The sequence below is a fragment of the Oryx dammah genome, unplaced genomic scaffold (genome assembly GCF_014754425.2).
Source record: "Oryx dammah isolate SB20612 unplaced genomic scaffold, SCBI_Odam_1.1 HiC_scaffold_20, whole genome shotgun sequence".
NCBI classification, from domain to species: Eukaryota; Metazoa; Chordata; class Mammalia; order Artiodactyla; family Bovidae; genus Oryx; species Oryx dammah.
Window position 1 is genome coordinate 5,269,733 of NW_024070204.1, and position 27,163 is coordinate 5,296,895.

Consider the following 27,163-nt stretch of genomic DNA (forward strand, 5'->3'; position numbering starts at 1 on the left):
CGCCTTCATTACACAGCTCACGGGCCTAGTGAGACGCCCAGCGGCGTGCTGGCTGCTCACACCCCTGCCCCGTCCCCCGAGGACGCACAGCAGACACAGCTCCCCGAGACGGGGTCGCGGCTCACACAGAACGGAAATAATGCCGCAGGGCAGCTATCAGAATGTCCGGCATTTGATTACAGTATTTATTTTTTCACTATTTCTCAAACCAAGCAGTCCAATAATATCGTGAAATGTTCTATATACCGCCAAACCTTGGAAATAAAAAACGCCTTAATCTGATGTTTATACAGACCGAAGAACAAAGCCTCTCCTGCCATCTACGTAAACATACTTGAACGGTGTGTAAACGATGCCACCAGATGAGGAAGTGTGTGGTTTCATGGTCTGGTGCGCCTGTCCACCCACTGAAGTCCAGCAGCGCGGTCAGTATGTGGACAAGACACGTGGGGCTATGCTCAGCCTCAAGCCGCACTCGGTGGCAAACCTTACCGCACTGACCATTAACTCTGAGCTATAATGCTGAGCTCAATTTAACAACGTGGGGTCACAATGTTGCCATGGGTCAAACTGCAGCTAAGGTGACAGCGTGAAAATGGAACGGAATGTTTGAAAAACACGTTTGCTTTGAAAATCTGAGTGACTATCTGACAGAGACAAACTGAGGCTTAAGATTTGAAGAAACTGCTCAATTGTCATTTTATCATGAGCTATATCTGATGAGTGCTTTCCACCAAATTATGAAGATTAAACTGGCTGAACCTGTTCATGGCCACCCTCAAAATATCCCGGAACTTTTGTTCCTATTTCTTATGCTTGCTTCCCTCTTCAATATTTCACCTATCTCAAAAATACAAAACCAAAACGCAATCATACTTATAGGCAATTTTAAAAAGTGTTTAGCTTTAAACACTCCCTGTGGCCTCACTAGAGGTGAGCGGCAGGGATTCATGTGGGTTGGCTCCAGCTGTGTAACTGAACGGAACCTGCCGCCCCTCTGCAACCTTTGTGTGTATTTATGTGCTTGCGCTCAATCCTGTCCAGCTCTTTGCAGCCTCATGGACTGCAGCCCGCCAGGCTCCTCTGTCCACAGGATTCCCCAGGCAAGACTACGGGCCTTTGGTGATAGGCAAACATCTGCTTTCGTAAGATTCCTGGCAAACAGAACTGTCTGTGATCAATGACAGCACACGTGCCAGTAACTACCTTATCAAACCACCAAATGCCACTAATTTGAATGATGCCTCCCGTTACTTTTTGTACAAAGCTGAATTTTCATTTTCTAAGAGAGCAGACTCTAGGTATAACTCAAGGGAATTTTCTTTATGTGCTTTATTAGCTAAGTTTCTAGTAGTTAAAAATGTAAATTTATTATTACAAGAATAAAATCTGACTGTAAGTTATAATTACAAAAGCTTTTCATCTTATGAGAAAATTACTTAACTTTCAAACAGTTAACTACAAAGACTGAGTTAAAAAGAAAAGTCTCTCTCTATATATAACATCTAGGATAACTCATCATCAGCTCAGTTAAAAACAACATAAACAGAATGACAATAAGGTGGATTTGCAACAACTCATTGTCAAAACAAGGCCTTCTAAAAAATGCTTTAAATCCCTCACAGTTCCCAGTCTATGAAAGGGAAGAAAAAAAATGAAACCTGCCCATGCTGTAAGTCCTATACATAACATTCCTTCTAGAACATCCCGCTATGTCTCAAAAGGTTAAAAGACTATTAAGATCTATTTCTGCAATTTCCACAATATAAAGAACCACCAGAAAGTATTTTATGTTTCTGCTTTATTTACTGATTTATGGGTATCCCACACCTGACCAGTGAATTTGATTTAATGTTTATAGAATAAAACTGTCTCACAGTTGTCACTGATAATGAAAAAAAGGTGAGTATTAGGAACTCGTATCTTACAACATGTTGCTCAGACCCGTCAGCTGTGTTCAGAAAACTGGATCAAACAGAATTGTGAAGAGAAGGCCCGGCTGTTAATGGGGTGACTCCTTGCATTCTTCACCCACAGAATACCTGCAGGGCCTTCCAAGAGGTCTGGAATTGACTGGTCCTGCCCCGAAATCCAAAGTTCAACAATCAAGAAAAAAAGCCATTAAACATTCAATGGGCCAATTAAACCAAAGTCGACTGTAGTTTGCAGAGAACAATAAAAATAGCGAGACTAATTCTGGACGGGTTGGGACTGTGGAAGAAAACTCCACCAGGACAGCCCAGAAAGACACCCTTTCCCAAGGGGCTGGCTCTCCAGCTCCACTTTCTGCCCAGAAGCAGAGAACAGGCAGAGGCAGTTGCATCTGAATGCTGCACTTCTGGACATAGGGTAGAAGGAATAAGTGTTTCCAGGTGACTGTGTGAGGCAGCAAAAGCAGGAAAGATTATTATGCATAGAAATGTGCAAAGACAATCCTAAACCTGCTTTTGAAAACATTAGACACCCCAACTTCGAGCACCGGGGCCATCCATCAAATCTCCAAACCATGGCACAGTCCAATAGCTCAGTGCATACCCCAGTGACTGAGAGGGGGACCCGCTCGTCATGTGAGGGCCGCCACGCTCGCTGATGCTGCAGACACAGCAGGGGGAGACACCTTCCTTATCTGCTGGCCTCAGCACCTGGCATCAGAGTCCTTTTCCTGTTCTCTAACAGTCAAGCTTCTAAACTCTGATTAAAACTGTTTAACAAAAAAGCCATCATGGAATTTTTTGGTGTAATACTGCAGGCTTATTCCTCTATCCCAGAAATGCGCTCTGTAATGGTAACATTTGATTTTGATCTGATTTAAGCATCTGGCCACTCAGTACTCATTCCACCGTGGATGCTCGTGCGTTTCTGATATGGACACTGAACATCCAAACGGCCAACAAAAGAATGAAAAGCAAGCAAACGCACAGACCAGGAACAATGAAAACCTCATTTTGGCTTGTGATGAACAAAGATTAGCCAAACAGAAAAGATACATCAAACACTTGAACAGTCAAAACTTCAAAAGCTGTCAGGAAATGCTGGTTAAATTCATCTTCTCAAGCAGAAAGTGAAGAGGAACTAGAGTGCCTTGATGAGGGTGAAAGGAGAGTGAAAAAGCTGGCTTAAAACTCAACATTCAAAAAACAAAGATCATGACATCCAGTCCCATCACTCCGCGGCAAACAGACGGGGAAAATGTGAAAACAGTGACAGATTTTATTTTCCTGGGCTCCAAAATCACTGCAGACAGTGACTGCAGCCATGGAATTCAAAGACACTTGCTCCTTGGAAGAAAAGCTATGACCAACCTAGACAGTGTATTAAAAAGCAGAGACATCACTTTGTCAACAAAGGTCTACCTAGTCAAAGCTATGGTTTCTCCAGTAATCAGTATGGCTCTGAGAGTTGGACCATAAAGAAGGCTGGGGTCCAAAGAACCAATGCTTTCAAACAGTATCACTAACTCATTGGACAAGAATCTGAGCAAATTCCAGAAGATGGCGAAGAACAGTGAAGCCTGGTGTGACATAGTTCATGGGGTCACAGAGTCAGATGTGACTGAACAACAAACTGCCAGGCAATGATGGTTAAATTCACCTTTTTATAGTAATCATTTAAAATGTGTTGTTGTCCTTTTGTGAGAATTCTTAGTACCTGAAAGTTGATAATCTGCAATGTGTAACTGTTAACAACTTCGTGACTTCCATAGCCTAGGCTGTGAGACTATTCAGAGTTCCTTGGACTGCAAGCAGATCCAACCAGTCCATCCTAAAAGAAATCAGTCCTGAATGTTCATTGCAAGGACTGACGTTGAAGCTGAAACTCCAATCCTTTGGCCACCTGATGCAAAGAATGGACTCATTGGAAAAGACCCTGATGCTGGGAAAGACTGAAGGCGGGAGGAGAAGGGGACGACAGAGGATGTGATGGTTGGATGGCATCTCCGACTCGATGGACAAGTTTGAGTAAGCTCCGGGAGTGCGTGATGGACAGGGAAGCCTGGCGTGTTGCAGTCCATGGAGTCGCAAAGAGTCAGACACGACTGAGCGACTAAGCTGAGCTGAACTGAACTGATGGCCCCGGCCTTGGCACCACCATGGTTTGTGCCTGACTCTCTGGGCCATTCACGAGACAAGACGGGACCGCTTTCACATGCCTGAGCTTGATCAAGACACGCAAATGAGCCACAAGACACCAACAGGACAGTGAGGATAAAAGGAGGGTGAGCATGGGCCTTGGAGACAGAGACCGACAGGACAGCTAACGCAGTCCTGCTGAGCCTTTGCTGGGCGAGGAGCTATGATGTGATTTATAGTCACGGGAATCCCACTCATCTTGTGTGACTGTGGGTGATGTCGAGGAGTTCGAAATGGAGGCACAGTGCCCAATGTGAACCTCCATGAGGACTGTTTGGAAACATCCGCTGTTTAGTAACGTCTCAGAAAGACATCATGGGAACAGAAGCGGCGACTGATAAAGAAGAGGTCTCAGATTATCACTGTTAAGACACCCACTGACGGACACTTCAAGACACTGAGACGGGGGCTTGAAGGTTCATTGTCAAAGGACCTGATGCTGCAAGATGAAGAGACTGTTTCAGACAGACAGATGCCACTGGAGGCGCTGGCAGACAGACGGGGACTTCCAGCTCACACCTGTCCCAAGGCCCAGCTGCAGGCAGGGGGCCGACACTCATGCCGAGACGCCTCCTCCATCACCCCCTTTCCTTTCCTTCTCTGCGTGACTAACTTCTGTTGTATAGTGTGTTTGTATGCAATAAACCAAGCCATTAGCAAAATGCAATGTTGGCTACACTCCATATGTCTCCCAGCCTCTGACTCTTACCTGGTCTTATGCTGTCCCTGCAAAAAAACATTAAATCTGCAACAGTTCTGACATGAAGACAAGGGGTTTAAGTAGCAATGGTGGAAATGGCGACATCGAGGAAGAAAAGAAGCTGGACTGACTTGGAAAAATTGACGGAAATCAAGACTTCAATACACAGCGCTGCAAGTCACAAAGAAAAACTTGCACACAAGTGTGTAGTAACAGCGAAAAAAAGCACTGGGAATAAGAATAGAAAAATGTCTCGAAAGTATATATAGGTTCTTTCGTGCCAAAATCAAACGGGTTACCAAGAAATAAATTCAAGCGACAAAGATTAAAATCCCAGAGAAATATCCAACAGAATGAAGCTGTATTACACCTACCAACTCAAGGGCTGTGGAACTTCAACTTTCTGCCCATCCACCTCCAGGTCCTCCAATTCCTTGAAATACTTGTTCTTTAAGCAGTGGAGAATCTCTTTTGCATGGCTATCAAAAAAAAATTTTTTAAGTTTCAAATCAATCTGGAAAGCTAACTCAAGACATCTTATCTCTTTATAAACCCAAGACTGTGTTTTGTTAACAAAAGCCATCCTCGTGTGCCAAGTAAGGACACTCTTTTTAATTACTACCATTTTACTGTATTCTTTCAAAGCTTAAACAATCCTTGTCCTTTAATCTCTAAAAGGTGAAAAACTACATACAATACTATTCTACTCCGTCTCTCCTGAACATTCCTTGAGTTCCATTTTCACTTTCAGGTCATCTTCAAAAGGTACAACTGCAACCATATCCTTAAGCTTACACACTAAAGGTGCGTAAGGAAGAAACAACTTGATTAAATGACATCTCTAAGTTTGTTTCGAAGAAGACCACCAAAACAGGATCTGGCCACAACAGTCCTAAAGGCCATTTTGCCCAGCAGAGGCACATCAAAGGACTAATACAGCCCACAGCAGGGACAGTCCCTGGCAGTCCAGTGGTTAAGACTCTATTTTTTTCCAATGCAGGGAGTGCAGGTTTGATCCCTGGTCTGGGAACTAAAATCCCACGTGCCATGGGCTGAGGCCAAAATATTCATAATAAACATTTTTAATAAGTTAAATAACCCACAGTAAACTTTAGACATCACAAAGTGAAAATCCACAACATGTAACAGACTCCCCACCCCAAACTTGCACATAAAAAGGGATGAAGCACAATTGCACCTGCAGGGGACGCTTGAAACTTACCTTTAAATTCCACCCATCATTCTAGTGCCCCCTCCTCCACTTACTCCCTACTTCCATGGATAAATATCCTGCTCAACAGCTGACGGGAAAGAGCTGATCACTGCCTCCTGTCTCCTTGCTTGACTATCTTAAGCCTTTTCGCTTTCTCCAAGACTGTTGCCTCTTTATTTGGTCTTTTCATTGTGCAGCTAGCAATAAGCCCACGTGCTCGGTTACACGACTCAAAAAAAAAAAAAATAATAAGAAAGAGAACACCATAAGCTTCACTTAACACTCACTAATGTCACAGGTTCTCATGTGTTCCAAAGGGTGGGGCATCGTCAACGAGCCCCCAAGAGTCAACTGCTTCTCATCTTGCACACTCGTGTCTGATTCTAACCTCCCAACTTGCCAGGTCCTCCTCCCCGTACTCCGTTGGGACACCTGTGCTCCCTCCTCTCAAGGCCACCAGGCTTTAGCATCCACACCGCTGACGTGTGCTTCTTGGGAGAAATACATTTCCGTTTTAAACCCGGGGCATTCTAAACCCCAACTCTCCGAGAAACGTGCAAGGCACGACCCCCTTACCTCTTGTAACCGGTAATTCTTAAAGTGGCCGGGAGAGGCTCCCTGAGCGCTCCCATGAACTGGTCCCACTCGCCCTCGGGCACGATCTTGAGCTCCTGGTAGTAGTGCTCGAACAGCTTGTTCTCCTTGACGATCTCGGGATAGCCGCCTTCCCAGCCCTGAGGAGTGAAAAACTTGGCACCCGGGGCCGCAAAGCCGCCCCTCGCCGCCCCGCAGGCCTCGCGGCCCCGGCCCGCCCTCCCCCGGGTCCTACCGCCCCATTGCGCTTTCCGCCGTCCTCCGCGCTCTCGGAACGCTGCTGCTGCTGCTGGAGCCGCCGGCCCCGCGACCGCCGCCCCATGGCCCACGCGGCCGCGCACGCCGCCCGCACTGCGCGACCCGCCACCGTCGGCCGCTAGCACTTCCGGGTTGCAGCTCGAGGACCCCGCGGGTCCGCACATGCGCCTCCCCGGGACCTGCAGGGAGGGAGGGACCTGCAGGAGCGCAAGGATTTCCGTGCCGGCTCAGGCACCGATGCGGGCAGCCCGAGGTCGCGCGTGCGCACTGCGGAAACGACGCTCGGTCAGGGAGGGTCCGGTGTGGGCGGGGACCTAGTAGGCGGGGCTCTAGCAGCGTGGGAGGGGCGGGCGGGCGAGCGGGCGTCCCGCCCCGTCCATGGCGCGCCCCCACAACTAGGTAGACGGTCCAGGAGTGCCCGGAGTGGGCGGGGTCTAGAGGGCGGGGCCTTGTGGGCGGGGCTATGGGCGCGTGGGCGGGTCCGCGGCGCGCACCCAGGATTGGTGAGACGGTCGGGGAGGGCCTGGAATGGGCGGGGTTCCGGCCGTGTGGGTGTGGCGAGCGGGCGCCCAGGGCGTCCCACCCTGTCCCCCGCGCGCACCCAGGACTAGGGAGACGGGTGGCGCGTGGCTCCGGAGCCGCCCGCACGGGGCGGATCCGGGCCCAGAGCTTTGACCGCAGCCGCGGGCCTCAGGTAACCGCGCCTCTCGCCCCCCCACCTCACCCCGCCCGCCGCCGCCGCCGCCGCCGCCGCCGTATATGTGGCCCGACGCAGCCGCCGGGCCATGGAGCACGCCTGCCGTCACCCACTATGGAGCTGGCCGAGCGGTTCCTGCTGGACGCGCTCGCCTACCTGGAATGCGCCCTGGGCGTCGTGTGCTACGTGCTGCTGAAGCTGGTGGGCTCGCCCTACGGGCGCTACGCGTCGCCCGGCTCTGCCTTCGGGCTGCCGGCGCGGGCCGCCTGGGCCGTGCAGGAGCTGCCCTCGCTGGCCCTGCCGCTCCTCGCTTGCGCGGGCGCGCCGGCCGAGCGCCTCAACCGCTGGCCTAACTGCATCCTCCTGGCCATGTTCCTCGTCCACTATGCGCAACGGTAAGAGCGGGCGGCCCCACGCTTCCCCCAGACGCCCCTGTTGCGCCCCCTTCCCCCCGCCGCCCCTGGTTGGTGCACCCCCTTCTCCCCGCCGCCCCTGGTGCGCCACCCTCGTGCCACCCCGGGCCGGCGCCCTGCACCTGTGCCCCAGGTCCTGGAGCCCTCTCCTTGCGCCCCTGCTCTCTCCCCCACGGCGCCGTCTTCCTACTTTTCTCGTTCCATCGTGGACTCTTTGTTGAGGGGAGGATTGTTTCCCCGAGTCAGATGATCACTTGCACCTTGGGGGTCTGGTTTCCAATTACTGAATGGGTCACGTTCAAGGACTTTCTCCTCTACAATATAGGCAGGTGCCTCCTGCACTGTGGAAGTAGCCTTCCAAGAAATAAGCGGTAAACACACCTAAGGTCTTTAAGCTGACTTAACAGATGTTTGGTTTTTGTGAAGAAGGCTCATTGGCTGTGTCTGTACCCTTCAGGTCTGTAACAAGTTGGGACTCTCTCCGGGTCTTAGGCTTTGGCTTTTGCACAGCTTCCCTGGTGGCTCATCTGGTAAAGAATCTGCCTGCATTGCAGGAGACCTGGGTTCGATTCTTGGATGCGGAAGACCCCCTGGAGAAGGGAATGGCAACCCACTCCAGTATTCTTGCCTGGAGAATCCATGCGGACAGGGAGCCTGGCGGGCTGCAGTCCATAGGATCGCAAAGGGTCGGACACAACTGAGTGACTAACATTTTCACACTTTTGTGTAGCTAAACCAAATGGCTGCTCGAAAGCTTAAAATCAAAATTTGAAAATTTGTATTCAGACTTCGAAAGGCCGCCCAGTTAAAAGGGGTGTTCTCTGCCCGTCGGGGACCTTAGCTCAACTGCTTTGGGAATGTGGGCAGGTTACTTGACCTCTCTGGTTGTGGGTCCCACCTTAGGACACACACTTCACAGAGCAGTAGAAGTCAGTGCCGGTGTCTCTGAGCCTCTCTTGAACCCCTGGGCAGCTGCATCCCAGTCTGCTTTTAAGTTTTAAGCAGACACTGGAAATGGGCAGTTGGTGTTCCATGAAGTCTCTCTGAGTGCTCTGTACCTGACGGTCCTAGAGAATTCTCATAAGCAAACTCAGTAACAGACTCACCAGTGCGTTTCCCAGTCACATCCGACTCTTTGCAGCCGACCCTATGGACTGTAGCCTGCAAGGCTCCTCTGTCCATGAAATTCTCCAGGCAAGAATACTGGAGTGGGTAGCCATTCCCGTCTTCAGGGGATCTTCCCGACCCAGGGGCTGAACCCAGGTCTCCTGCATTGCGGGCAGATTCTTTACCGTCTGAGCCACCAGGGAAGCCCAAGTCTGCCATAAATCCATACCAAAGCAGGAAGCCGATCGATGACTTGCAGCACCTAAACCTGGCCAGTAGTTTCATTCATGAAGAGAGGAAACCTCTACAGCAAGGCTGCCACCCACAGCCTTATGTGTTCATATTACTGTACACATAGCCTGTGTGGTTTGGGGACATTTAAGTTTTCCAAACTTTCCAACTTGAGCAAACTCCAGGAGATGGTGAATGACAGGGATGCCTGGTGTTCGGCAGTCCATTGGTTGCAAAGAGTCAGACTTGACTGAGCAACTAAACAACAAGTTTTCCAAATAGAAGAGATAAACATCTTCCATTCTACCCAAGCAGCTAATTTATTCAACGGTCATTTGACCTAAGTCAGTGAGCACTGTCGACTAAAAAAGATGTACAACTTGAGAGTTGCGAGTTAAGTTTTACTGGGGGCAAAATGAAGACTGTTGGAGAAGGCAATGTACCCCACTCCAGTACTCTTGCCTGGAAAATCCCATGGATGGAGGAGCCTGGTAGGCTGCAGTCCATGGGGTCGCTAAGAGTCTGACACAACTGAGCGACTTCACTTTCACTTTTCACTTTCATGCATTGGGGAAGGAAATGGCAACCCACTCCAGTGTTCTTGCCTGGAGAATCCCAGGGACAGGGGAACCTGGTGGGCTGCCGTCTGTGGGGACGCACAGAGTTGGACACGACTGAAGCGACTTAGTAGTAGTAGTAATGAAGACTGTAGCCCGGGAGGCAGCCTCTCTGATAGCTCTGAGAGACTGCTCCAAAGCGGCAGTGGGGAAGGTCAATATATAAGGTTTTGGTGAAGGGGAAGTTCAATGCCATGAAGCACTCATTTTACAAAAGGTTTTTGTTAGTCTTGAGGATCTGATGTCACCATGAAGGGATTTAGTGCTTTCTGTAGATGTGAGAAGATGCAAAGATTGAGATCATAAAATCTGTTCCTAAAAACATCCAACTGTCTAAAGACCTGTCCCTCTAGATTCTCTGGAGCACAGAGTGCCTCACTCCACCACGAACTCCCTCAGGGGTTGTTGAAGGTCAACAGCTATAGCAGCCTGGGGTTCAATTTCCCCGAAGGCAGACAGCAGTGATCTTGCCAAGTGCCAATTTGTAGTTGACACAGCCCCTTGTGGTCATAAATCCAGCCATACATTGAGGGGCATTTCATAACCATTTTGTCCCGCCTTGCTGGGAAGGCTCGTTCCCAGTTCTGAAGAAGGTTTTTGCTGATAAGCCACCCAGTGTGCTATTACTGGACTAGATCTTAACAGTCAAAGATGTTGGGACACCTGTCTTTAGTTATGGTCCAGGCAAGTATTCCCTCTTGTTGCATGAAAATGCCTAGAGTTACACTATTACAATCATTGATCATGTATCGAGCTATACATTTGATCAGCTGCTTCAAGTCTAATCATCATTTTCATTGGAGGCTCCATCATACACCTGGTAATACAAGAAATAATAATCTTGTGAAACAAGCAAAATGCAAATGGTATAGTTAATAACATTAGTGGAATTAAAACCAAATAGTTTAACCATGAGCCTCCCACAGCAAACCAGTTTTTTTTTTTTTTTAAAGATCGTCAAGACTAGGGAATGGGTCACTTAAAGCAGAAATCTGACTTTTCATATGGTTCATCAAATGTGTTATATTAGAGAATTCATCAGGTATAAAAACGTAGGATTCAGTTTGAATTATGGCGCAGGTGCTTCCCTGAAATGCTGTAAGGATGTCAAGGGCCATGCAGTCGTGTAGCACTGCCTTTTTCATCATAGAGATCTCAGAATTCAGTAGGCTAATAGCCCGATTACTATCATTTAAAGCTTATGAAAGTTGTTAAGGCTTCAGTTCAGTTCAGTTCAGTTCAGTCGCTCAGTCGTGTCCGACTCTTTGCAACCCCATGAATTGCAGCACGCCAGGCCTCCCTGTCCATCACCAACTCCCAGAGTTCACTAAGACTCACGTCCATCGAGTTGGTGATGCCATCCAGCCATCTCGTCCTCTGTCATCCCCTTCTCTTCCTGCCCCCAATCCCTCCCATCAACAGAGTCTTTTCCAATGAGTCATCTCTTCATGTGAGGTGGCCAAAATATTGGAGTTTCAGCTTTAGCATCAGTCCTTCCAATGAATACCCAGGACTGATCTCCTTTAGGATGAACTGGCTGGACCTCCTTGCAGTCCAAGGGACCCTCAAGAATCTTCTCCAACACCACACTTCAAAAGCATCAATTCTTCAGCACTCAGCTTTCTTCACAATCCAACTCTCACATCCATACATGACCACTGGAAAAACCATAACCTTGACTAGACAGACTTTTGTTGGCAAAGTAATATCTCTGCTTTTTAATATGGTATCTAGGTTGGTCATAACTTTCCTTCCAAGGAGTGTCTTTTAATTTCATGGTTGCAATCACTATCTGCAGGATTTTGAAGCCCCAAAAAATAAAGTCTGACATTGTTTTCACTGTTTCCCCATCTATTTGCCATGAAGTGATGGGACCAGATGCCATGATCTTCGTTTTCTGAATGTTGAACTTTAAGCCAACTTTTTCACTCTCCTCTTTCACTTTCATCAAGAGGCTCTTTAGTTCCTCTTCACTTTCTGCCATAAGGGTGGTGTCATCGGCATGTCCAAGGTTATTGATATTCCTCCCGGCAATCCTGATTCCAGTTTGTGGTTCTTGCAGCCCAGCATTTCTCATGATGTACTCTGCATAGAAGTTAAATAAGCAGGGTGACAATATACAGCCTTGACATACTCCTTTTCCTATTTGGAACCAGTCTGTTGTTCCATGTCCAGTTCTAACTGTTGCTTCCTGGCCTGCATGCAGATTTCTCAAGAGGCAGGTCAGGTGATCCAGTATTCGCATCTGCTTCAGAATTTTCCACAGTTGATTGTGATCCACATAGTCAAAGGCTTTGGCATAGTCAATAAAGCAGAAATAGATGCTTTTCTGGAACTCTCTTGCTTTTTCCATGATCCAGCAGATGTTGGCAGTTTGATCTCTGGTTCTTCTGCCTTTTCTAAAACCAGCTTGAACATCAGGAAGTTCACGGTTCACGTATTGCTGAAGCCTGGCTTGGAGAATTTTGAGCATTACTTTACTAGTGTGTGAGATGACTGCAATTGTGCGGTAGTTTGAGCATTCTTTGGCATTGCCTTTCTTTGGGATTGGAATGAAAACTGACCTTTTCCAGTCCTGTGGCCACTGCTGAGTTTTCCAAATTTGCTGGCATATTGAGTGCAGCACTTTCACAGCATCATCTTTCAGGATTTGAAATAGCTCAACTGGAATTCCATCACCTCCACTAGCTTTGTTCGTAGTGATGCTTTCTAAGGCCTACTTGACTTCACATTCCAGGATGTCTGGCTCTAGATGAGTGATCACACCATCGTGATTATCCGGGTCGTGAAGATCTTTTTTGTACAGTTCTTCTGTGTATTCTTGTCTAATAGATCTAAGTAAATTCCTCCCTTCTCAAGGTCTCCAGAATGCCTTTGAGATTTCCATAGCTGTTACTGAGATAACCTTCCTAACTTACCTGATAAAACTGCCAGAAACTAAGCTTCCAGTATCTGGAGGGTTCAGATAGAAAAGATAAATGTTTCGATTTGTTTATAAAATATAATTTTACCAAATTACTGTCATAATTACTTTGAGAAGAAAGTTTTAATTTTTTTTTCTTACACCTGGAAAACACAGATTCAAATCAGTGATTTTTCAGATAGAAACTGTAAGCATAGTCACCATTCAGTCCTTTTGTGAACCTTTGTGAAGTCATCAGGTTTTCCAATAGAATCCTTACCCAGTTCAGAAACTAGTATTTATCCAAAAGTCCTTTCTATAAATCTTCTTGAAGAGGAAGCATTTTTGAGAAACTTGGTTAGTGCTATGACAATACTTTGAGATAGTAACTGGAATTATGCCTGATAACATTACACCCAAACATATCAGAATTTTAGGAACTCCTCACAGTTTCTAGGCCATCTACATTAGCAACATTTACTGTACAATATTCCCCGAGACTTATTCACTTGACTATACTCCCCCATGTAATTCTGTATACAAAGTGAACCTAATTAGTGTCATATCTCTCTTTGGGATGTTTCAGGGGCCCTCTGAAGCACCCCAAGGTTAGCTAGAAATCTTCTTCATTAGAATGATTTAGGAAGCTTTGTCAACAAATATCAAAAAGGTTTAGAGCACTCAGTCAAATGGGATTATAGTTCACTGTGAAACAATACTATTCACTTAGCCAAAGCAACAATAAGGGATTTCAGAATCATTTAAGAGAATAAAGAAACTAAAATTTAAATCTATTATCATAGGCAGTTCAACATCTGAAGAAAAGGTGTCCTCTAGACAGAGAGAAAAGCTAAATTCAAGTTTTTGTACCAGCTTACTTTATTTGAAAGGTAAACTTAAAATTAACTTTATCGTAAACTTAGTCCTAACCATGTACAAGACCCTTCTCTCATGGTTCCCTTGCTGCAAGCCTTATCCCTTTCCGTACTTGTCACTGTGTTCTTCCATCCTAAACAGCCACCTGGGAGCCAGGCTTACTTCCTGTTCCTGTCACAAAATGCCACTCCATTCCTCCTTCCTTCTTTACTGAAAACACGCTGCTTACTTCCCTCAAGCAACTAAGAACTGACTTTTATATTAGCATTTTATATATAGACCAGTGAGCATAGTACCACTAATTTCTAAATCCTTTGCTTTCTTAGAACATTTTAGGATGACACCAAACATCATTCATTTTTAATTCCAAATCACTTTAGTTTCTCTGTAAGAGGAGATTGGTGTTCAGTAATAAATGTTTCAAAATCGTATTTTATTTGGAAAATGACTTAGCTATTCAATAGACTTCCAACACTTAGTTAAGTACAACCCTTAGAAGTTCAAGTTACCCCAGTCTGCGGAGACTATTTTAGACAGACATTCCTAAAGCATAATTATTCTTAATAGAGTCTATCTGAAGGCTCATATCTCATTTGCATTTTTAAGAAGTTTTTTCACTTGAGAGAATTTCCTTGCTGACAAACTTGTAACACATGTAATAATATTTAATTTCTGTTAAACCTAGGTATGATGAAAATATTCTGCTTAATGTTAATTACTCTTAGACATGTCTACATTATTTAGATCAACAAACAAACATTAATACCAAGTATTTAATACTGTATATTTCCCAGTTCACATGAAGCTGAAATTAATTTAGGTTAATTTGTCTTGTATTTAGAATTATTTGAACTGTATGCACCCACTTTTTTTTTTTTTTAAGCCAATAAGATTAAACGTCATTTACACACTGATCTCCTTCTGATGGGCAGGGCCGTGCTCAGTAAATCTTTAATCCAATTTTCTGTTGATGGGAGGGGCTGTGTTCCCTCCCTGTTCTTTGACCTGAAGCCAAACTATGGTGGAGGTAATGAGGATAATGGTGACCTCCTTCAAAAGGTCCCATGATGCACTGCTGCACTCAGTGCCCCCAACCCTGCAGCAGGCCCCCGCCGACCCACGCCTCCGCCAGAGACTCCTGGAAAGTCTGGGTCAGTCTCTTGTGGGGTCACTGTTCCTCTCTCTTGGGTCTTATTGTGCACAAGCTTTTCCCTTAAAATTATGCAATGGAAGTGACAAATAGATTCAAAGGATTAGATCCGATAGAGTGTCTGAGGAACTATGGACAGAGGTTCATGACATTGTACAGAAGGAAGTGATCAAGACCATTCCCAAGAAAAAGAAATGCAAATAGGCAAAATGGTTGTCTGAGGAGGCCTTATAAACAGCTATGAAAAGAAGAGAAGCAAAAGGCAAAGGAGAGAAGGAAAGATACACCCATCTGAATGCAGAGTTCCAAAAGAATAGCAAGGAGAGATGAGAATGCCTTCCTCAGTGAACAATGCAAAGAAGTAGAGGAAAGCAATAGAATGGGAAAGACTAGAGACCTCTTCAAGAAAATTAGAGATACCAAGGGAACATTTCATGCAAAGATGGGCACAATAAAGGACAGAAATGGTATAAACCTAACAGAAGCAGAAGATATTAAGAAAAGGTGGCAAGAATACACAGAAGAACTATACAAAAAAGATCTTCATGACCCAGATAACCACAATGGTATGATCACTCACCTAGAGCCAGACATCCTGGAATGTAAAGTCAAGTAGGCCTTAGGAAACATCACTATGAACAAAGCTAGTGGAGGTGATAGAATTCCAGTTGAGCTATTTCAAATCCTAAAAGGTGATGCTGTGAAAGTACTGAAGTCAATACGCCAGCAAATTTGGAAAACTCAGCAGTGGCCACAGGACTGGAAAAGGTCAATTTTCATTCCAATCCCAAAGAAAGGCAATGCCAAAGAATGCTCAAACTACCGCACAACTGCACTCATCTTACACACTAGCAAAGTAATGCTCAAAATTGTCCAAGCAAGGCTTCAATAGTACATGAACCGTGAACTTCCAGATGTTCAAGCTGGGTTTAGAAAAGTCAGAGGAACCAGAGATCAAATTGCCAACATCCACTGGATCATCGAAAAAGCAAGAGAATACCAGAAGAACATCTACTGCCCTACTGACTGCGCCAAAGCAGTCAGTCTGGATCACAACTGATTGTGTGGATCACAGCAAACTGTGGAAAATTCTTAAAGCGATGGGAATACCAGATACCTGACCTACCTCCTGAGGAATCTATACCCAGGTCAGGAAGCAACAGTTAGAACTGGACATGGAACAACAGACTGGTTCCAGATAGGAAAAGGAGTACGTCAAGGCTGTATATTGTCACCCTGCTTATTTAACTTATATGCAGAATACATCATGAGAAATGCTGGGCTGGATGAAGCACAAGCTGCAATCAAGATTGCTGGGAGAAATATCAATAACCTCAGAAATGCAGATGACACCACCCTTATGGCAGAAAGTAAAGAAGAACTAAAGAGCCTCTTGAGGAGAGTGAAAAAGTTGGCGTAAAACTCAACATTCAGAAACTAAGATTATGGCATCTGATCCCATTACTTCATGGCAAATAGATGGGGAAACAGTGAGAGACTGTTGCGCTTCATGGTTTCTCAAGAGATGATTTCTATGCCAAGGAATTTTCAGTCTCTGACTTAGTGCCTGTTTTCCAGGAAGGGTACTGTTCGTGTCCCAAAGGCAATGGTGAGGGCAAGGTTGCGTGTGAGATCATTTGGACACAAACACACTCCCAACGAGGGGACCTGGGTCCCAGACCTGGCTCCTGGCAGGCGCAGTGTCTGCCCAGCAAAGGCTCCCGCCTCCCCTCCTGTCTGAGCCTGGACCTTCCCCCGGATAAACAGCCGGGGTCACCACCAACTTGGAGCTGCTCTTGTCCTTCCAAAGTCTGGAGGAAGGTTCAGTAAAAGCCATGTCCAAAAGCTGCCCCTCCCTACCCTTTCTGGTTCCTCTTGGCCCAAGGCAAAGGGAAACGCTGCTGATAGCAGCTGCATGGCTTTCCAAGAAAAAGGGAACAACCCAGAAGGATGAAGACCACCCAGAAGATGCCAGGAGCGGGCACGGCGCTGCCCTCTGGAAGGCGTGTAGCATCTGAGTGTCCGGCCGCTGAAGACCCGGTCTGTGAGCCAGGGCGGCCGGTCCCCGGGGACATGCTCAGCCTCTGGGGAAAGAGAGGAAGGGGAGGACGATCTCAGCTCCCTGCTGGAGGTCTGTGGGCCTGGGTGGCATTGCTTGGGACAGTTTATTCCAACCTCCTGGTTTTGTGGACATCAGAGTCCCTGCTGAGCCCTCCAAGAACAGACAGCAACAGAAGAAACCTGTGTCAGCCTAAGGCCCTGTCTCAAGTCCTGGCCCCTTTCCTGACATCTCACGTGAGACCAAAGAGAGAGAAATCCTCTCCCCATGTTGTTTGTGACCGGCTCCCACAGGCACAGAGGTCAGGGCACCCTTCCTGGTCATCCGGGGAACAGGACAGGTGTGTGTAGTCCCCACCAGCCACCGGCCAGCCCCAGACCACAGTAGCTGTCCGAAACCCAAGTGCTGGGGCCACAGGCAAGAGTGCTTTTTAAGAAAACCAGGTGACATGTCAACACCTTAATGCAGTTTTGGTAATAGACATGTAATGAGAAGAATGGGGTTCTTTTTTGTTGTTGCTGGGGAATAAAATTTAACTTGAGGCTTCCCTGGAGGCTCAGTGGTAAAGAATCCACTAGCAATGCAGGTGAGGGATCGATCCCTGGGTGGGGAAGGTCCCCCAGAGAAGGAAATGGCCACCCACTCCAGTATTGCCTGGGAAATCCCATGGACAGAGGAGCCTGGCGGGCTGCAGTCCATGGTGCCATGAACAGTCAGACATGACTTAGTGACTAAACGACAATAACAACAACAAATTGCTGGTATAAGAAAGTGAAAGTGTTGGTTGCCCAACTGTGTCCGACTCTTTGCAACCCCATGGACTGTAGCCCACCAGGCTCCTCCATCCATGGAATTCTCCAGGCAGGAATACTGGAGGGGGTTGTCATTCCCTTCTTCGGGGGATCTTCCCAAGCCAGGGATCAAATCTGGGTCTCCCGCATTGCACACAGATTCTTTACTGTCTGAGCCACCAGGGAAGCTGGTATAAGAGATGGCTTTAAAGGCCTTAAATTTTCACAAGCTTTGTAAATTTGTACTTTGTCTATCGCACGCATATTTACCACCATGATTTACGACATCTTAGCAGATTCCACTGTAGACTCCACTGTACTGAGCTAGTTGGTTGCTCAACTTCTTTGGAAGTAGCCTCACCTTTAGTTGTTCCCCACAGACTGTATACAGCAGCCTACCCCAGCCTTTTCAGCATCACGGACCAGTTTCATGAAGGACGGTTTCTTGGCAGACCGAGATGATCGCGTGGGAATGGTTTCGGGATGATTCAAGCACAGTAGGGGCCAAGCTATTATGAGAATCTAAAGGCACCGCTGTGGAGAAGGCGATGGCACCCCACTCCAATACTCTTGCCTGGGAAATCCCATGGATGGAGGAGCCTGGAAGGCTGCAGTCCATGGGATCACGAAGAGTCGGGCATGACTTCCCTTTAACTTTTCACTTTCATGTATTGGAGAAGGAAATGGCAGCCCACTCCAGTGTTCTTGCCTGGAGAATCCCAGGGACAGCGGAGCCTGGTGGGCTGCCGTCTGTGGGGTCGCACAGACTCGGACACGACTGAAGCGACTTAGCAGCAACAGGAGCAGCAAAGGCACCACTGATCTAACGGGAGGCAGAGCTCAGACTGTAAAGTGAGTTAATGGGAGAGCAGCTGTAAATACAGGTGGAGTGTCACTCGTTCACCTCCTGCTCTGCAGCCCGGTTCCTAACAGGCCGTGGACCAGCACTGGTCCGTTCCCTGGGGGTTGAGGGCCCCAGGTTTAGAGAGCCTGAGCCCTCGGCCACTCCAGCTTCAGCACCAACCCCTGGAGTGAACAGCTGAGCCATCGCAGTGACGCCCATGGACTTACGGGCACCAAGGATGCCCGCCTGCGCCGCCTTCTGCCCCCATTTTTACTTGTTGTGTCACTCCTGGTGTCCTCACTCCCCAAGCCACTCTTCTTCCCAAAAAGCTAATAATCATGTTACACAAGGTCATATTCCCTGGATGTGTTTCTTTGGCCCCTACAAGTAATTGAGTCACCATCGGTCTGCATGGTTTTCCTTGCTGGGCTAGCAAAATGAACTGCTTGGTAGCTTCCTGAGGCTGTAGCCTCATTTTGATCCGTTTTTAAAAGGACATTCTGTGCCAAGGGCCAGGTGAGGAACTCCGCCCGTGGCAAAGGTCATGAGGAAGGAGGCTTGGCATACGCAAAGGCGTGATCAAGCCTCAGGAAACCCCCTGTTCCCGAGCAGCTAACCCCAAAACCAGAGTCTGTTTTACGCTCTCACCTACACCTCTGACTTTACGGGGGGCTCTTCCCCATAACCGTTTCTCTCGGAGAAGGAGTAAACGTGCAGCTCCAAGGCAATAAAAATTCCTGGGCGTGACAAGAGTGTTTCAGCTTATGGACTCCTCTGAAGGTTATCTAGCCCGCCTGTATAGGTTCGTCCGGCCACATGTGATTGTTTACAGCCTCCCAACCTGAGAGGCATGAGATGTTTTAGACTTACTAAAGGCAAATTCTCTTGGGGAGTTTGAAATTATTAGTATAGTGGGTTGTTAGGAATTATATTGGTGAAGGGTTTTTCATTTGTTGTGTCAATAATTGCTGCTAATTCCCTGCTCTGGGTGGGACAAGGATGTCTTAGGTCAAACCTCTCTGCTGACAGACTAGCTTGTGTGACAGGATTATCCATACTCCTGCCACATGATTGTTTACTGCCTCTCAACCATAAACAGCACAGAGAGTTTTGGAGTATTTTGAGAGTCTTAATTAGCATAGGGCTTTTTCTTCTTGTTGAGTCAATGATTGCCGCCAGGCCTCCATATACTTAGGCGCCTGGGAATATATTAATCAATGTATTAGGAATATAGAAAAGGAAATATAGTAGTTTTTGATGTTAGCAATACTAGACTTTTTGAGTTAATGGGTTTTCTCTTTTGTAATAGATCACTGTGCTTTGTTATAAATCACTGTGTCCTTGCTATGTAAAAATGTAACTTTATCACTATCTTCAGACTAAATAGATCTTAAGGGAAGCATTGGTGAAAGGGCTGCTAAATCTCCATATTCCCTGCCCTTATAATGAATATAACTAACATATAGGAGAAATAAGTATTAACCTTTAAGCATATAGGAGAAATAAGTGTTAACCTTTAGGATTAATCATGTTAACCTTGGGTTAAATAGATTCCTTTCTTGATTGTAACTCACTACACCCTCACCCTATAGGAATGTAGCTTTATTTGGAGGGTGGTGCCTGGTTTAAGAAGAAACACCCTTGGAAAAAACAAGTTTTTTGGTTATCAGAAAGAAAGGATCATAAAATGTCAGCAGGTCTCACTCATGGCCAGAAGATGATGTAATATCCCTAAGACCTTTTTCTTTATACATTTATGTGAAGCACCTGATTTTGATAAAGGTCAGGACTGCTGACCCCTGTGTGACTCTGTATTCATCCCTATATGTAACAAAAGGTATATAAGCAAACCCCAAAATAAAGAAATCGGACCAGTGTCCGGAAAGACTGATTCCCCCATGTCGCTTCTTTCTTGCTCCTGTTTCTCTGGCTGAATTCCCATCTGGATTCAGCCTCCTTTTCTCCACTACACTATCTCCTACTACACTATTCGTTTCTAATCTCTCTATATATCTGTAATTAAACATGTATTTTTCCAAAGACGCCGACGCCTTCCCCCCACCTTCGAATCACCCTGGATCCACCGGGTCTGGACCCCGGCAGTTCTGTATTGGGGTGCTGGTTTAAACTCTGATTTTTCTGACCGCTGCTTTCCCATGAGTTGGGGATATTGCGATGACCACCGAGCCTGGCAGTGGGGGCCTCTGTTAGAGTCTGCCACAGCTCTGCTGACAGTGAGCCCCAGGGATGCTTTGCCAGCTGGTGGAGTTCTCAAAGGGGCTTCCCAGGTGGCTCAGTGGTAAAAAATCCACCTTCCAACGCAGAAGATGCAGGAGTCAGGGCTCAATCCCCGGGTCAGGAAGGTCCCCTGGAGGAGGTCGTGGCAACCCACTCCAGTATTCTCACCTGGAGAATCCCACGGCCAGAGGAGCCTGGCAGGGCTACACAGTCCGTGGGGTCGCACAGAGTCGGACACTGAAATCTGAATTTTGTACAATTTTCATGTGTCATGGAATAGTCTTTTGATTCCTCACACCCCACCCTGCCCACCCAACACACACACTATTTAAAAATGTAAAAAGCTTTCTTAGCTCCCAGGCTGTAGAAAGCAGGTGGTGGTCTGGACTTGGCCCGGCGGCTGTGTTTGCCGACACCTGATCCACACTCACATTGGTGTCAGAGAACGTTAGTGACCCAGGAGGAACGGTCAGGAAGGCAAAACAAGAGGCGGCTTTGGGTTCCACCTTTACGGGGTGCCAGCCAGATAAAGCGTCCGCCTGTAATGCAGGAGACTAGGGTTCGATCCCTGGGTCGGGGATCCCCTGGAGAAGGAAATAGCCACCTACTCTAGTATTCTTACCTGGAGAATCCCATGGACAGAGGAGCCTGGTGGGCTCTCGTCCGTGGGATCGGAAAGAGTCAGACACGACTGAGCAACTAACACACACCCAGCCAGTGTTTGCCCATACAAAAGTGGAAACCAGAGGGGGAGAAATCTGTCAGAAGTTACAGAGGTCTTCCACCTCCGCAGTGTTTCCTCAGACTTGCACCTTCAGCACCGCATATATCTATAACCTAGAGATGTGTGACCTCGCCGCACGTGGAGATTTTAGTCCTCCACCCAGGGATCAAACCCCTGGCCCCTGCAGTGGAAGGTGAAGTCTTAACCATTGGACTGCGACGGAAGACCCCTTCAACCACTTTTTGCTGCTGCTGCTAAGTCGCTTCAGTAGTGTCCGACTCTGTACGACCCCATAGACAGCAGCCCAGCAGGCTCTGCCATCCCTGGGATTCTCCAGGCAAGAACACTGGAGTGGGTTGCCATTTCCTTCTCAACCACTTTTTAGGACCTGGTTTTTCTACTCTGAGCTCCCTGGGTTTTTTTCCTCTGCTTTCGGATCGTGCATCCCTGTTAGCCTGTGTTGAACTTGGCGTGGATTCTGCTCAGGTCATCCATCCGAGACTCTCAGGACCTGAGCACTCTGCCTTTCCTCAGGCATGTTTCTAAAACAAGCCCACACCCCCTGTGTCCCCCACCAGTCTTATTTCCTGCTCACTTTTTTTCCCTCCATGTTTCTCCAAACTTGGAATTCTAACACTTTCTCAGTTGGGTCCTGCAGTGTCCCTCTTGGAAAATTCCTTGAGACCATAGCTTCCCGAGAAGTTTGTTTTGTTTTTTCCCCCAACTTTCTCACCATACTGTCCCCTTCCTGCTTTTGCAAGGCTCGGGATCCCCTGAGCTGACTTGGGAAATGAGCTCGCTTATTCCCGGTGCTTCTCAAGTCTGGGCACTCGGGGACAGGCTGAGAACCGGTCTGTCATCAGCCGCCTCCTCTGTCTCTAACACAGGGCCCTCTGCCCTGGCTGAGAATCCGGGAGCAGCAGAAAGGCGCCATGGCAGCAGTGCCCGATCGCGACTCCTCAGAACCCCTACCTGTTTCTAAGGGAGCCTGTGCTGGCACCCCCAGTCTAGACCGAGCCCTGCCCTTGCAGCGTCAGTGTCTGCAGTTAGCCTGCGTCCCAGTGCCAGTCAACTTGTACCAATTGTCTGCCCAGGTAGCAGCCATGGTTCCCCGACGCAGAGAGAAATGGCCATTCTTTTTGTGTTCCACACAGCACGTGGGCTTCCCCCGTGGCTCAGCGGTAAAGAATCTGCCTGCAAATGCAGGAGATGTGGGTTTGAGCGCTGGGATGGGAAGATTCCCTGAGGAGGAAATGGCAGCCCGCTCCAGCGTTCTTACCTGGAGAATTCCGTGGACAGGGGAGCCTGCAGAGAGCGTCAGAAAGAGTTGGACACAGTTGAGCACACATGTACCTTGGGACACAGAGTGTGGATTCTTACTACCCACCCAGGGAGTGAACCTGCACCCCCCTATGTTGGAAACGTGGAGTTGTTACCACTGGGCCACCAGGAAGGCCCTCCCTGTTCTTTTTGAGGGGCTTGTGCAGGGGGCGACAGAGGCTGGATGGCATCACCGACTCAGGGGACATGAGTTTGAGTAAACTCTGGGAGTTGGTGATGGACAGGGAGGCCTGGCATGCTGTAGTCTGTGGAGTCACAAAGGGTCGGACATGACTCAGCGGCTGAGCTGAACTGAGCTGTCAGCACTGTGGTTTCCAGGCAAATCACTGCCCCACCAGTGGTGCCATCACCGGATGGATGCTTCCCGTCCAGCTTGTGCTTTGCCCTAAACTTACACAAGGTCTTTGGGGGAAGTGGCTGAACAAGATGAGAACCTGCTTGTGATTCCTGGGAAAGTTCTCCCGAGATGCTGAGTGAAACTGTTGGGGAGAGAATGCCTTGAGGATGTGACATCGCAGTACTGTTATTGTGCTGTTACTGTTAACAGTCATTTATGTCCTGGAGCAGATGGCTAAAATGGAAACTATAAGTGTGCACGTTTTCCCTTTTTAAGCTATCATTTACGTAAATAAATTTTCACTTGATCAGTTTTGGTGATTGGATCCGGCTGTGTGGTCATCACCACAGTCCAGAAATATAGGGCGTTGTGTCCCCATATATGTCCTTTATGCTTCTTTGCTGCTGATCCATTCCCCTGACTCTAGTTTTGGCTTTTCTAGAATTCCTTGCCTCTGAATTCTTTCTCCTTGATAGAGGGATTAAAGTTGTCACTTTGTTCTTTGCTCAGTTTTGGTCACCTTTGTCTTTTAAGAATTTTGTCTGCTTCATCCGTGTTGTCAAATTTGTTGGCATAAAGCTGTTGAAATTGCTTCTTATTATCCTCTTAAGGGCTATAGGGTATGTAGTGATGACCTCCTTTTAAATATATGACGTATTGATTTTAAAGAGAAAATTCAAACACAACATAAAGTTTTACATCCTGTTTTTTCGTACAGTTCTACCTTCTTATCCTTTTAATTTCTGTCTTTAAACTTCTACTGATGTGCACTAAGGGCTTCCCAGGTGGCGGCGCAGTGGTCAAGAATCCTCTTGCCAGTGCAGGAGGCACAGAAGACAAGGGTTCAATCCCTGGGCAGGGAAGGTCCCCTGGAGGAGGTAATGGCAACCCACTCCAGTATTCCTGCCTGGAGAATCCCACAGACAGAGGAGCCTGGCGGGCTGCAGCCCATGGGGTCACAGAGAGTCAGACACAACTGACCAACCCTAACATTGTTGTTCAGTCATTAAGTCGTGTCTGACTCTTTATGACCCCGTGGACTGCAGCCCGCCAGGCTCCCCTGTCCTTCACTACCTCCCTGAGTTTGCTCAGACTCACGTCCACTGAGTCAGTGATACCATCCAACCATCTCGTCCTCTGCCGTCCCCTTCTCCTCCCGCCCTCAATCTTTCCCAGCATCAGGGTCTTTTCCAGTGAGTCAGCTCTTCGCATCAGGTGGCCAAAATATACTTAAACTCAGCCACTCACTAGCCCATGACCTTAAGCAGACTGGAGCACTCTGAGTCTTAACCGTGTCCTCTGTCAACTGTGGTGACAGTGACTCTGTGCAGGTAGCTGGGAGGCCTTGCCCGTGGTGGGCACTAGGGAGATGACAGCCATTGCCATGGTGACAGATAATGTAACGGTGGGCCCCAAACTCAAACACCTTGGACCAGACTGAGTCACTGGTGTTAGGGGGATGGAACCTTCAGTTTTCTCTCATTCTGTGCATCTGTTTCACACTCCGTATAACTAGAACCCTGAATTTTTGCACAGTGGTGTCCTTTTTTGAAATACAGTTAATTATTTACCTAGAAATTCTGCTTTCAACAGATATAGTACATCTGTGCAAGTATTCCTAAGAATGACTTTTATATAAAAATCAAGATTAAACATCCAAGACACTGAGAGCAGAGCTTCTCAATCTGTTTCTTATTATAGCACACAAGGTACATGACATGTCTTTAGCATATAGTGGGATAATCTGACGAGAAGACTCCCTGGGAAGACATAGCTGTTCCGGAGCTCTGCCCCCCCCAGATCCTGCCCTGTCAGCTGGGGGGCTAAGGCGGCACTGCTCCGGCACACCTGCCATTCAGTGCTGAGCTCCTCTAGTTGGAAAGCTCTGCAAGGCATCTGGGACAATTAGAGATAATAGTAATAGAATAGCCAGTAGTGAAGTGAAAGGCGCTCAGTCACGTCCCACTGTTTGCGACCCCATGGACTGCAGCCCGCCAGGCTCCTCTGTCCATGGGATTCTCCAGGCAAGAGGACTGGAGTGGGTTGCTGTGCCCTCCTCCAGGGGATCTCCCTGACCCAGGGAGCAAACCCTGGTCTCCTGCATTGCAGGCAGATTCTTCATCGTCTGAGCCACCAGGGAAGCCCAAGAGCCAGTTAAGGAAACATCTAATCATTGCTGGAGGAAGAAAATAAAGAAAATCTTCATGCTTAAAAAGAAAAAAAGAAATCTAAGACATTAAAGGAGAATTGCAGACATTAAATTCTTTATCACTGTTGCTTTAAAAAATATATATTTCTTGTCTCTGAAGGACCTTGGTTTTCCCATTTCTGATCCGAGGAGGGAAGCCCACTCCGTTGTACGCCTTCCTGTTGGCATTCATCTTCTGCACCTATAACGGCTACCTGCAGAGCAGGTATCTGAGTCAGTACGCAGTGTACGCGGACGACTGGCTCAGTGACCCCCGGTTTCTAACAGGTGAGTGTTCTCAGTGATGCATCCCATCCCTGTAACCTTCAGCTCGGTGTTCACCTTCCTGTAGGGTCCAGTTAGAAAGCACACGCATCTTGAGAGAACAGATAGTCTGCAAAGGCCCCTTGACCTAGGCCGGGGGGCTGAGCGCTGGCGGGATGAAGGGTCAGGCTATCCCCATGACGCAGGCACCCGGCTCCCTCGCCCACTCAAGTGCTGAATGCACAGATACCTGTTCTTACGATGATCTAAAAATAGCAACGAGCTGCAGCAGACTGAGCAAGGGGCCAAGAGTGAGGATGCTTGGGCACTAATGGGCCGTGTAATCTAAGAATGTCATCAGACCTCCTACAGTTTCTTCTGGAAAGCGAGATAAAGTCGGTTATCTTCAGTGAGGCAGTTAAACTTTAAACTCTGAGGTTTATGAGGTTTTTGAAATTTTTTTTTAATCTTTATCAATTAATATAAAGTAGCACATTTTCCGGGCTTCCCTGGTTGTGGCTCAGACGGTAAAGAATCTTCCCACAATGCAGGAGACCCGGGTTCCATCCCAGAGTCAGGAAGATTCCCTGGAGGAGGGAATGGCAATCTGTTCCAGCATTCTTGCCTGGAGAATCCCATGGACAGAGGAGCCTGGCAGACCACAGTCCTTGGGATTGCAGAGTCAGACACAGCTGAGTGACTAACACTTTCACTTTCCTAGTACATTTTCCAGTTCTAATTATAACCTTACAATTTCTAAACAAAAATGGTAAAAAAAAAAAAAAAATTAGTCATCAAAAATATTTGCAAGGATGTTAAAAATATGTAATTTGGGGGATCTTGTTTATAAGGAAATTTCTATATGTTTACCCTCCTAATGTTTAGAAATTCTAGCACATTCAGTTATAGCTTACTCCCATGGTAGCTAGTGGGCTTCCCAGGTGGTACAGTGGTAAAGAATCTGCCTACCAATGCAAGAGACATGGGTTCGATCCCTGGGTCAGGAAGATCCCCTGGAGAGGGAAATGGCAACCTGCTCCAGTATTCTTGCCTGGAAAATTCCATGGAGAGAGGAGCCTGGGGTGGGGGAGGGGGGAGAGTCCCATTCAGGGGGTTGCAGTGAGTTGGACACAACTGAGCCCCTGAGCGCACGCACATGCACACAGAGCTACTAAGAGTCCATCAGCTTTTCAACGTGCCCTAAAGCCCTTTAAACTATATAAAGTAACCTTAGGACTTCCCTGGTGGTCCAGTGGTTAGGAATTCACCTGGCAATGCAGGGGACATAAGTTTGATCCCTAATCTGGGAAGATTTCACTTGCCTGAGACCAGCTAAGCTGGTGTGTCCTAGAGCCTGCGGTCATCACCAGGAGAAACCATCACAGTGAGGAGCCAGAGCACCGCACCTGGAGAGCCGGCCCTGCTCCTCACGACTCGGGAAAGCCACGCACAGGAGGGAAGGCCTAGCACAGCCAGAAACAAATTAAGA

General features: G+C 47.5%; 2 protein-coding genes across 2 annotated transcripts in view; one reads left to right on the forward strand and one right to left on the reverse strand.

Moving 5' to 3' along the window:
• Nucleotides 1–7,008, reverse strand: part of NSUN2 (NOP2/Sun RNA methyltransferase 2) — a 32,036-nt gene extending 25,028 nt beyond the window's left edge. Inside the window, exons 1-3 of the mRNA XM_040262385.1 lie at nt 6,873–7,008; nt 6,620–6,777; nt 5,205–5,309 (exon numbers count right to left, since the gene is read on the reverse strand). Of these exons, the coding sequence (XP_040118319.1) occupies nt 5,205–5,309; nt 6,620–6,777; nt 6,873–6,959 (350 nt within the window). The 5' untranslated portion in view covers nt 6,960–7,008. The remainder of the gene's footprint in view (nt 1–5,204; nt 5,310–6,619; nt 6,778–6,872) is intronic.
• A 457-nt stretch (nt 7,009–7,465) lies between these two features.
• Nucleotides 7,466–27,163, forward strand: part of SRD5A1 (steroid 5 alpha-reductase 1) — a 33,123-nt gene continuing 13,425 nt past the window's right edge. Inside the window, exons 1-2 of the mRNA XM_040262386.1 lie at nt 7,466–7,987; nt 25,532–25,698. Of these exons, the coding sequence (XP_040118320.1) occupies nt 7,707–7,987; nt 25,532–25,698 (448 nt within the window). The 5' untranslated portion in view covers nt 7,466–7,706. The remainder of the gene's footprint in view (nt 7,988–25,531; nt 25,699–27,163) is intronic.